Source organism: Pelodiscus sinensis, chromosome 3 (assembly GCF_052426305.1).
Source record: "Pelodiscus sinensis isolate ZL-2025 chromosome 3, ASM5242630v1, whole genome shotgun sequence".
Lineage (NCBI taxonomy): Eukaryota > Metazoa > Chordata > Testudines > Trionychidae > Pelodiscus > Pelodiscus sinensis.
The window spans coordinates 80,346,343-80,358,301 of NC_143054.1; the positions used below are offsets into that span (position 1 = coordinate 80,346,343).

At 43.6% G+C, this 11,959-nt stretch overlaps 1 protein-coding gene across 1 annotated transcript; it reads left to right on the forward strand.

The window, feature by feature from the left end:
- Positions 1 to 9,159: 9,159 nt before the first annotated feature.
- Positions 9,160 to 11,681, forward strand: GPR6 (G protein-coupled receptor 6). Its single transcript, XM_089776915.1, has one exon. It carries the CDS (start codon positions 10,312 to 10,314, stop codon positions 11,293 to 11,295), a length of 984 nt encoding a protein of 327 aa, XP_089633041.1. The 5' UTR covers positions 9,160 to 10,311; the 3' UTR covers positions 11,296 to 11,681.
- The last annotated feature ends 278 nt before the right edge of the window (positions 11,682 to 11,959 follow it).

Genomic DNA, 11,959 nt, shown 5'->3' on the forward strand with positions numbered 1-11,959 from the left:
TATAGGGAAAGGTATGCATGTATTTAAATCTGGGAACTTGTCCTATTCCATAGTACAGAGTATAAACTATTTACCAAGTGGCAGGATTATATAAAGTAATACATCAAGAGGCATATGTTAATTATGAAACCAGATGACTTGACAAGAGGTCTATCATATAAACCTCCTGAAACCAGGGAAAGGCCAGGAGGACTTGTTTATCACTCTTTATCCATTTGAGCCAGTACAGGGACTGCAAGCATCTGTTTCACGGGACTTTGACTCTATACAGATGGGAGGGAAACTCTGCCTGTATCAAGGAGACCAAGTGAGATATTGTCATCACAGCTGCGATGGACCCGTGTAATAATTCAGCATCATGTCCAGAGCTGGGACAATATGTCTGGGAGAACCGATGGCTACTTAAAACAAAGTGTAATGAAACAGGAATTCTTCACCATGCTGGAGTCAGGGGTCATTGAGGAATTTCACAGCAGCTGACAAAGCCCAGGTGGCCTGGTCTATAAACCAGATGTCACGATTCTATTCTGTACAGACTTTAGAAAGATTAATGCTATTTCTAAGTTTGAAGTGTATTGTATTACTTGAGTGGATAAATTGCTAGATTAGCTCTGTGAGACCCAGCATATAACAATATTAGACCTTACAAAAGGATACTGGCAGATCCTGCGCAAACTGAAATCATGCAAGATAATCATCTTCATAGTTCCATCTGGCTTACACCACTTTAGCACTATGCATTTGGCCCTCCATGATACATTGCTGATGTTCCAGTAGCTCATGAATCAAGTCCTCTGACCACATGGCTCATTTTCTGTGGCTTATTTAGGTGATATTGTCACTACAGTAATTCCTCATTTAACATGGTAGATACGTTTCAGAAAATGATCATGCTAAGTGAAAACATGTTATGCGGGGTCAATTTTTGCCATTGAAAATAATGGAAAAGGTGAGGGTTGCGTTTCAAGTGCACATGCACTCGCAGCTCCAGCCTGCACTTGTTAGCAGCTGGGACCAGGACATAAGGTTGAGGGAGAAAGGGGACTGGGTTATAGCAGAGAGGGGAGGTGTTTGGCTCTGGAGAAGGGAAGGGAAGGACAAGGGAGGAGACTTGCAGCCGTCGGCTGGGTTTCCCCAGCTGGCCGGCTGCCGGCAGCTGCGCAGAACTTTCCCTGCCTCCTTGCAAAGCGGCAGAGGTTCGCCGCTTGCTGCACCATTCCCTGGTGACCCCCTCTGGCTAGAAGCCTCGCTCCCTCTCCTCTGCCTCCCCCCCCCCCCCCCCCCCCCCCCGTTTACAGCCGGCGGCTGGGTTTCCCCAGCTGGCCGGTCACCAGCAGCTGTGCTGGGCTTCCCCTGCCTCCCTGCAAAGCAGCAGAGGTTCACCACTCTCCATGCCGTTCCCCAGCGACCCCCTCTGGCCGGATGCTTCATGTCCAGCAAGGAGGGGTCACCGGGTAATGGCATGGTGAGCAGCAAACCTCCACCGCTTTGTAAGGAGGCAGGGGAAGCCCCGCGCAGCTGCCAGCGACCGGCCAGCTGGGGAAACCCAGCCGGCGGCTGCAAGCTGGGGGGCGGAGGAGAGGGAGCGAAGCATCCAGCCAGAGGGGGTCGCCGGGGAATGGCATGGTAAGCAGCAAACTTGGCGCTTTGCAGGGAGGCAGGGAAGCGCTGCGCAGCTGCCGGTGACTGGCCGGCCGGTAGGGGAAATCGTGCTATTGCAGGGACGGGTCATGTTGTTCAAAAAATGTTCCCCCCCAAAAAAATCACGCTATCGCGAAAATGTTAAGCAGACACGTTAAATGAGGAATTACTGTCTCTTCCAGTCACTGAGAGAGGCTTGCCTAACTGTTAGTGAAAATGTAAGTTTCCCAGTGAAATATACAATTGAAAAGGAAAAGACCACTTACCTGGGATATACGTAGGGGAAGGGGCCCATGGCCAGCTCCTGGTAAACAGTTAAGGTCCTCAAAGTCCGCCCAAACCCAAGAAGAAAATAACAGGTACAGAGGTTCTTGGGGATTGTGGGTTATTACCACTAATTTGTGTCAGGGTTTTCTAAAACAGCAAGCCCCCTCATGAACCTGATTAAGAATAGTAGTCCCAGGAATTTGTGCTTGTCCAAATCCTGCAAAAAAGATTGTAAACATTGAAAGACTATAGCCAAGAGACTATACCGGTCAGCCCAGATGTCTCCAGAGACTGTATCTTTCAGATCAATGCACTGGAGGTGGGTCTGGAGGCATATATTATCCTATACCAGGAAGTAATGTGGATAAACAGTCAATATTGTACCTTTAGCTGCAAGCTATTGTCCTGGGAGTCAGCATACTCTATAATAGAAAAAGAAAGCCTGGTGGTGAAATAGGCCATGGATTCCCTCTGGAAAACTTTCAAGCAGGTCACCAATCAAGTCCCCTTGAGATAGATAAATGCCAAGACAGACAAGTGTCTGTCTTATTCACTAGCACCACATCTCCAGCCATATGAGCTGCATAGAGCAGGAAAGGCTCACTAAAATGCAAATTTCCCCTCCTCACCTGGAAAGGGGGCCATGCAGAAAGAGATAACTGCCCCTGGTTCCCCAGATGTTATCTCTAAGAACAGGTTGTGTGATGGGGTAAACAAATCCAGCACTGAGCAAGACAGGGTTAATGAATGAATGTAGGCTGAGGTAGCCCCAGCCGCCACACTTGTGATAGATGTTAAACTTGCAGAGTGGAACTTGAAAGAGGAAAACCAACCACAGTTGGTGGCAGACTGGAGAGGAGAGCAGATGTCCATTTGTCAGCTCTGAAGGAAAGGTCTGACTGAAGGCAAGAGCTTCTGCCCAGTAGCCCTTCCCTAAAGGAAAGGAAGGCCTGATGCTGACCCACATTTTCAGGGGACTGTTTCTCCTTATTTGCCCGTGAACATAGTTTGGGGCCACAGCTTAACAGAAACACTGTGAAGAAAGAGAGCCTTACCACATCAATGGGACAACTCAACTGTCTAGACCTCAGGACAGGCATTGCAGAGCCACCACATATGACAGAACAGAGACCCATGTGAATGAGAGGGAGCAGCACAGGGAGGTAATCTGGTAAAGGAATCCTTGACACACAAACATCTTATGATTTATCAGAGGAAAGTCCCAATCTAACTGACCTTACCAGGTCTACTGGACTTGCATAGCTAATTCCAAAGCTTAACACATTTTAGGAAGACTAGGAGGATGTGAATGGGTGGAGGAATAGAAGTTAAGGTAAAACACTGGAAGGATCTGCACGGAAGCAGGCAGAAAGGTCAGGAAGCTAGAGAGACAAGATGCACAAAGGCAAACTATCATGGCTGGGCAGGAGATCCAAGAAGGTAGCAATAGAGAAGAAACTGGAAATAGCCAATGACTCATCTTATAGCTGTCAGCTTTGGTTGGTGAATCTCATTGGAATTTGATCAGTTAACAGAATAACTTTTTAAAAATCATTTATGGCACAATGCGTTTCCTCTGTCCCAGATACAACAAAGATGAATTAATATGTGAAACTTCAAGCATAATAAAGTTTGATTGATATGTTATTTTCTAGAAAGATAACGAAACACCAGATCAACAGTGCAGAGATTCAGTTTTTTTAAACACTTAGAATGCACAGAACCTCTATTAATATGAAAGTTATAAAGTACCAATAAAATCTAATTTGCCTGAGTGTGATGGAATGGTGGATCACTGAATATGATTTCTGTTTGGCAGGAACTTAGTGGGGGTTGGAGCTCAAGAGTTATCAAGCTTGACAGAGTTTTTAAAGAATCACTATTGTCTGGGAGCATGGGTGAGGCAAATACATTCTCCAGATTTGAGAGTCAGCTTGAAACTAAAGTTAACATGGAAAATTGGCTGAGGCAGAGACATGTTCAAGTCTTGAAAAGCTTAGTTTAGTAAGTGGAAGAAACCCACTCCTGCCTGGTAAGATTTTGTTCAGACTGGACAAAGATTTGGATGGTTTAGCTGGGTGTACTATTGTTATGAAATGTTTGTAATTTAAGCAATTTCAGGACCCATGACATCTAAAATTGCTTTGCCCCCTAACCCAATATTTGTAAGGCTTCTTTCTGTTTGCTTTTCATGGTATCTGTGTTTGTGACCTACAGTTCACATGATTTAGACCACTGTGTGACTGTCTTAAATCTGAAGATTATGTTGCAGAACAGTCGATGGAATGTAAGAGATCGATATTTTGCTTTAGTTGCAAGTTTCAATGGGTCTCAATGATGTCTATGTAATTAGTCTAGTAGTAAGAGCAGAGAACTATGACTCAGGCCTCCTGGGTACTGTTTCTGTCATTGATTGACCTTGAGAAAGTCAATTGATCTCTCTCTTCACTCATCCTTAAAGGGGCATAATAATTCTTGCCTATCTCAGAAGATTTGTAAGGATTCATTATTGTTTATAAAGCATTTTGAGATCCATAAATGAAAGATCCTATATACTTTTGGTTACAAGACATATTACAAGACATTTTTAGTTTTGTTTCAGTTAAATTTTCTGCATCTGTTAATATATTTTTACATTTTCTTTTCAACAAGAAAGAAATGCATGATTATTCAAAAATATGGCTTCAACTTAGGGCTTGTCTATACTTCTCCACAGTTTTGATTACCACTGCAGGATAGCAGTGTGCCCCAAAGTTCTGCATGGCAACTCCCTCACGTGGAAGCTCTGGAGGGCACAAACTAAACAGTTCCTATTATCAGAGGAGTAGCCATGTTAGTCAGTAACTTTAAAAACAACAAGCAGTCTCGTGGCACCGTAGGATGCCTCTACATTGCACCATAGGTCAATAAGATACTCAATTTGAGCTACGCAAATTGCGTATCTTATTTTGATCTAATTTCAGAATAACTTGTTTCATAATTTGGTGCTGTCTACACAGAACCAAATTTTGAAATAACCTACTATTCCAAAATGTCCCTTACTCCTCATGGAATGAGGTTTACAGGGATGTTGGAATACTGAGCCCAAAATAAAGGGCCTGCTGCTAAGATGCGGGATGGCTATTTTGGGATACTCTGGTATCCCAGAATAGCATTGCAGTGTAGCTGTAGCCTTAGAGACTACAAATATATTATATCATGAGCTTTTGTGGGTAAAACCTACTTCATCGGGTGAATTGGAAAGCAGTTACCTGTCAATTGTAGGACCAGTGTTAATAACTCTAATTGAGTCAGGCTGGATGTGAACCATTCATAGCTTTTGATGTATAAATTCGAATATTGCACTATAAAGGTAATTTCCCCTGCTTTGATATTCACATTTACATATCAAAGCTATTAATGGGACACATCCAGTCTGACTCAGTTAGCATCATTAACACGGGAACTACAATTCACAGGTAACTGCTTTTGCTGTTATATATACTTTGGATTCTATAATTTCCACTCCAAATCATCTGATGAAGTGGGTTTTTCCCACGAAGAAAGCTCATGATATAATATATTTGTTAGCCTCTAACATGCCACAAGACTGCTCATTGTTTTTAAACAGTTCCTAGTTCACACGAATGTAATTCTTTTCAAATAGGACTACATTCATGTGACCCAGGAATCTTTTAGTTTTTGCCTGCAACGTCCACACAGGAAGTTATAGCAAGTACTTTGGTGCATCCTGCTTACTTCACCTCTGTAGTCTGAACAGTGAGGCAATTTAGACATAACCTTAGAGTGGGGGCCACATTTATCCCTTAAGTAAGAGGGCGCAATATCATTTCTCAAATTGTTTTCACCTGCTTACCCCACAGCTGAATTTGGCCCTATGCATAATGCCAGCAATTCAAAAATAAAATAAAATGTGACTACAACAACTACTTGTAAACATTCATTTGACAAATGAAGTTTTATTTCTATAGTAAAACAAATTTATCCTAAACACATGCTGAAAACTAAAAATAAGTGGTATGGCAATTTGTATAATTATATTCCTACAGTACAGCTATTTGTGTAGTTATATTTCTGTGCTTATATAATCATATATAGCACAGTTACACAACAAGTAAAAAAAATGTTCAGTAGTACTGGTAAAATAATTACTATATATAATGTACACAAAGAGAAAAAAGCAAAACAAAAAAGCTTGAAAGTATGAAAAAGCTTGTAAAAAGTGAACAAAGATACAAAGCTAACTTGATAACCAGGATTCTTTTATACTTCAACAAGAAGCAGAGTCAGAAAACCTATATTACCAATGAAGGAGAAAATGTGATTGTATAAGATGGGATGGAAGTTCTATATCCAATATATTTATTCTCAATGGCCCCTGGGTACCTTTTAATTTTGCTTTTTATTAGTAGCATTTGTGGTGCAGTATGTATGCAGATAGAATCTGTACATAAATCTAAAAGATTGGGAAAGGGGAAATGTTAACCAGACACTGGTAAACAATAACGCAAGGAATGAGGTAAGCTCACCACTCAGACACTTTAAGATGTATGTAAATGAATTGTGAAATGTTTAAAAAGTCACACCAGCTGGATGGAAATATCTTGAAATGTCAGCATTGTGTAGTTCACCATCTGTGTATCCCCATTCTTTTTCTATTTTAAGGATTCCTTATGTTAGAGAGAGAAAAATGACTCTTCTGTAGTTCAAGTGTGCCTGTGAAAAGGTGAAATGGGATTTTTTAAGTCTATAGTAATAATACTTAGCACCTTTGTGGACTACTTTTTTTCCAGCATTTTTGCATACAATTATTTATACATAAATAAAATTAATAAGACAGTAATCACCATGAAGCAAAGATCTACACTTTATTTCCCCAGCTCTTATCTTATAACAGAGGACAAAATTGGATGCTACTGCAATTTGAATGCAAGATGGCAAAAACTGGCCTGAGAAACAATTGCCACCTTTCTTTGTAATGTAAATTATTCCACTCATTGTGATCACATCATTCTGGGGTCAACCTTGGGAAAAGTTGTGGATGTATCCACATTGCTAAGCAGGTTGTTATGCCTGGAATGTTATTTCTTACTGGAAAAGTAAAATCAAGAATATTTATGTATTTTTATCCAAACAAAATTTCCATGATTATTATTTCACATGTACATTGCCTCTACCAGGCAAAATAACAGGTTGGACCCCATTGTGCTGGGCAAAACTTCAAATATCTTGCCTATTTATAAATAGAGCTCCAAAGAAAAATGCATACAAAGAAGGGAAAAGAGAGCCGGAGACAAAGGAGAAACTGAATTTTTCTTTCCCAATAAAAAGTAACATGATGTAGAAAATGTTTTATGCTTCATCTTCTAGCCAAATCTTATTTTTGTATGGGATAAACCTACTTCAGAACTGTACCTATTAGACACATAAGTTTAGGTCAGAGGAAATGTTTATTTTTTAATAATTGTCCTTTCTCCAAGAATATTGAAAATGAATTGGATGCAAACAACAGAAGCAAATATTGAAAAAGGGATCTCTTCTGCCTAAGGAATTCAGTAGGCTGTTTCATACAATTCAGAGTGGGGAGAAAATAAAAAAAAGATAAGTACAGCCATACTGGGTCAGAACAAAGGTCCATCTAACCCAGTGTCCTGTCTTCTGACAGCAGCTAATGCCAGGTGCCCCACGTGGAATGAATAGAACAGATAATCATTGAGTGATCCATCCCGTCACTCATTCCTAGCCTTTGGCAAACAGAGGCTAGGGCTAACATTCCTGCCCACTGATGGATCTATCCGGCCTTCACATCATCTTCTGACAAGGACTTCCACAGGTTGACTGTGTTGTGTGAAAAAAATGCTTCCTTTTGTTTAAAACTTGCTGCCTATTAATTTCATTTGGTGATCCCCCTAGTTCTCATGTTATGAGGAGTAAATAACTTCTTTATTCACTTTCTTTACAACAGTCATAATGTTATAGACATCTATCACATCCCCCTTTTAGTCATATATTTTCCAAGATGAAAAATCCCAGTCTTATTCAGCTCTCCTCATATGGAAGCTTTTTCATACCTCCAATGATTTTTCTTGCCCTTTTCCCAACCTTTTCCAGTTCCAACATGTCATTTTTGAGATAGGGTGAACACATCTTCACCCAGTATTCAAGATGTGGGCATAACATGGATTTATATAGGGGCAAGATGACACTTTGCCTTACTATCCATCCCTTTCTTAATGAGACCCAACATTCTGTTCATTTTTTGACTGTTGCTGCAGGTTGACTGTATGTTTTCAGAGAATTATCCACAGTAACTTCCAGATCTTTTTCTTGAGTGGTAATAGTTAATATAGACCCCATCATTTTAAATGTATAGTTGGGATTATGTTTTCCAATGTGCATTACTTTGCATTTATCAACATTGAATTTCATATGCCATTTTGTTGACCAGTCACCCAGTTTTGTGAGATCCTTTTGTAGCTCTTTGCTGTTGATTTGGGACTTAACTATCTTGAATAGTTTTGTATCATCTGCAAATTTTGCCACTTCATTGTTTACTCTTTTTTTCCAAATTATAATAGAGATGAAATTTTAACCAGGGCATCTCTTTTTTTTTCACTTCAGGGAAAGTTGCCTATTATCTATGAATTTCTCTTTAAAACTTTATTTTGATAGTTCTTAGTTGAGTGCGGGTGGAGGTCTGGCTCACTGGAGAGAGCCAGTGATAGACGTGTTTTCATTTAATTTCACTTTTATGTTGGTGAATCATGTTGAATTCTGTTTTAAGGTAATTAAAACATAAGAATGGCTATACTGGGTCAGACCAAAGGTCCATGTAGTCCAGTATCCTGTCTTCTGACAGTAGTCAAATGCAAACTGCCCTAGAGGAAAAGAACAGAAGTAATCACCAAGCGATTCATCCTCGTCACCTACTTCTAGCCCTGACAAACAGAGGCTAGGGATACCATCCCCGCCCGATCGCAGTTGATGGGAGTGTTTAGCTAGTGGGGTTTACCCCTCTATACTGTGAAATATATATTTGCATAGACAGTGTACCCCTCTTCAAAGCCCTTAGTGACTGTACTGGGAGAGGCAGCGCTTTAACGCTGCGCTAACTATGGGTAACCTGGAAAACGCCCCTGCTTTCTCTAGCGACTTGCAGCAGAGTTCTCGCTCTGTCCGTGTAGCCGCTTGCTTGGGGGGGGGAGCGGGGGACAATTCACAGGGCAGTCTGTTGTCGGGAAAGCAAAGGGCTTTGCCTCGGTTCCTGTTGGAGCTGAGGGCTTGAGTTGCCTACATTTTCAGAAATAAAAATCTCACTGAACCCTGCACGGTACCGTGTCCCCGCGCCTTCCTCCAATGCAACGGGTTAGCTCGCCCAAATGGCGCGAAGGGACAGGAGAAAAGGGGCGAGGGCGCCTTTCTCTGCCTTCATCTAAGCGCCTGGAAGCTCCTCCTAGCAAATCTCCCTCTATAGCCTCAAAACGGGCAGCTGCGGCGATGCTGCCTCTTCCAGCGGGGGTACGCCTGTATTTTTGCTCTGTGTGCGCTTGTCTCTGGGGAGAGGCAAGAGCCCTTCTCTCTGCAGCCCCCTCTGCCCCGGTCCTCGCCATCTCCTAATCCGCAGTGCTCACCCGTCTCGCTCCCTCCCCCTCAGTGCTGCCCCCTCCGGCCCTTCAATGCTGGCCCCTGCTGCTCCTGCCATTCCTCATGTTCCAGCTTCCCGCGTCTTCCCTCCCTGCTGCCCCCTCCCGCGTGCGCGCTGCTGGCTCTGTCCTCCCCCTGCCCCCAGCTCGGCGGCTGCTCTGCCTCCCTCTCCCCTGGGCGCCGGCCCGGGGCCACGTGCCGCCGGATTTCTGCCCTGCCCTCGGCTCTGCCATTGACGTCACGTGCGGAGCGGTCTCAGCCCGCGGCCCCGCGCGCGCCCTCACTCTGACACTCTCCCGGGGAGGGAGGCGGCGGCAGCAGCAGCAGCCCGCGAGCCCCCGCCCGCCCCGCCAGCTGCCGCCTGCTCCGGCTCCCGCCCGCCGCGCCGCGCTCGTGAGAAGCGCCCGCCGGCTCTGACCCCAAGTAAGGACCCGGCGCCACTGGCCCGCCGCGTCTCTGCGGGGTTCATGCAGCCCGCAGCCCCTCGCCTGCCCCAGCGCGCCCTGACACGGCTTCAGCACCACGGCCAGCGGCTCTCCCGGCGGCCCCTGCCTGGTTTCCTTAGTGGCTTCAGCCGCAACCCTCTTCACCCGGCAGGTTTCCTTCCCTCCCGGGCGTGACCCCCCCAGCGGTCCTGTCCCCGCCCCCCAGTCAGGGGCAGGAGACGGAGCCTGGAGCTGCACCGCTGCTCACTTTTGACTTTGCCCATTTGCCTCCTCTCGCCTCTTGTGCTCACAGGCGGCGCCTGGCTTCGCGGAGATGAATGAAAGCGGCGCGCTCGATGGAACCGGGCTCCTTGTCGCCCGGATTCAAGCCAGCGACGGCAACTCTTCCCTCCAGCTCTCCTCGCAGCTCCCCGTCTTCGCCATCAACCCCTGGGACGTTATGCTCTGCATCTCCGGGACCATCATCACCTGTGAAAATGCCATCGTGGTGGCCATTATATTCTACACCCCCAACCTGCGAACCCCTATGTTCGTGCTGATCGGGAGCCTGGCCACTGCGGACCTACTGGCTGGAGTTGGTTTGATCCTCAATTTTGTTTTTCAATATGTGATCCAGTCAGAGACCATTAGCCTTATTACCGTTGGATTCCTAGTTGCCTCCTTTACTGCTTCTGTGAGTAGCTTGTTAGCCATCACAGTTGATCGTTACCTCTCCCTGTACAATGCACTGACTTATTACTCAGAGAAGACTGTTCTCTGCATTCACCTGATGCTGATTGTTACCTGGGGGGTGTCCCTCTGCTTGGGACTACTCCCTGTACTAGGCTGGAATTGTCTAGATGACTACTCATCGTGCAGCATTGTCAGACCCTTGACCAAAAGCAACCTGACTTTGCTGTCTGCCTCCTTCTTTTTGGTTTTTATCATCATGCTCCATCTGTACATTAAAATCTGCAAAATAGTTTGCCGGCACGCACACCAGATAGCTCTCCAGCAACATTTCTTGACTGCATCTCACTATGTTGCTACTAAAAAAGGAGTCTCTACACTTGCTATAATTCTTGGGACCTTTGGAGCAAGCTGGTTACCATTTGCTATCTATTGTGTAGTTGGAGATATTGACTATCCTTCTGTGTACACTTATGCCACACTTCTGCCTGCTACTTACAACTCTATGATCAATCCTATCATTTATGCCTACAGAAACCAAGAAATTCAGAGGGCTATGTGGGTTCTTTTTTGTGGCTGCTTTCAGTCTAAAGTGTCCTTTCGTTCAAGATCACCCAGTGATGTCTAAGTGACTTTTCTCTTTGTAATGCTGCCCAAAGAGACAAACTACTTAGTGAATTACAGTGCCTGTTATGAACTAGATCCATGTTGTGAAGTTGTTGAAAACATGCTTAAACATTAGCACTTTATGTATATATATTTGTATACTTTTGGAATGTTCAAGTATGGATCCTTCGGTTCTGTAAAAAATGTGGCTGCATTTAAAGCTGTACATCACATTTGTAAAATGAAGACATTCCAAACCTGCTTAATTATAGCACTTTATTTCTAGCTTCTGAACTGCCAAAACAGTGTTGCCGTTTCCAAGGGCAGAGAGAAAGGAGGTGAAATGTATTTTATGTGTGTGTGAGTATATTTGCTGCACAATGTTGATAAATTATAACATTTTGTACACAAATAAACACATTTAACATTTAATTTTATTTTGTGTGTTTAGCTGATTACAGTGGAATAAAATATTGAAAGCCCTGACAGCTGAGCAAGCTGCCTTTCTGTTTACTGTAAAAAGCTCACCATGTTCTTGTATCTGAGACATTATTTTACATATACTGAGGAAATATTGAACAAAAATGTTTACCTGTGCTATTTTTATGGGTTTCTTTCACTTCCCTGTCTATTATTTATTTATCTTCCAGAAAGCAAATACTTAAATATCCTATTCATTTTTACCA

What these genes read in the sequence shown, in the direction of transcription:
- GPR6 (XM_089776915.1), top strand. Translation starts at nt 10,312, where the DNA reads ATGAATGAAAGCGGCGCGCTCGATGGAACCGGGCTCCTTGTCGCCCGG.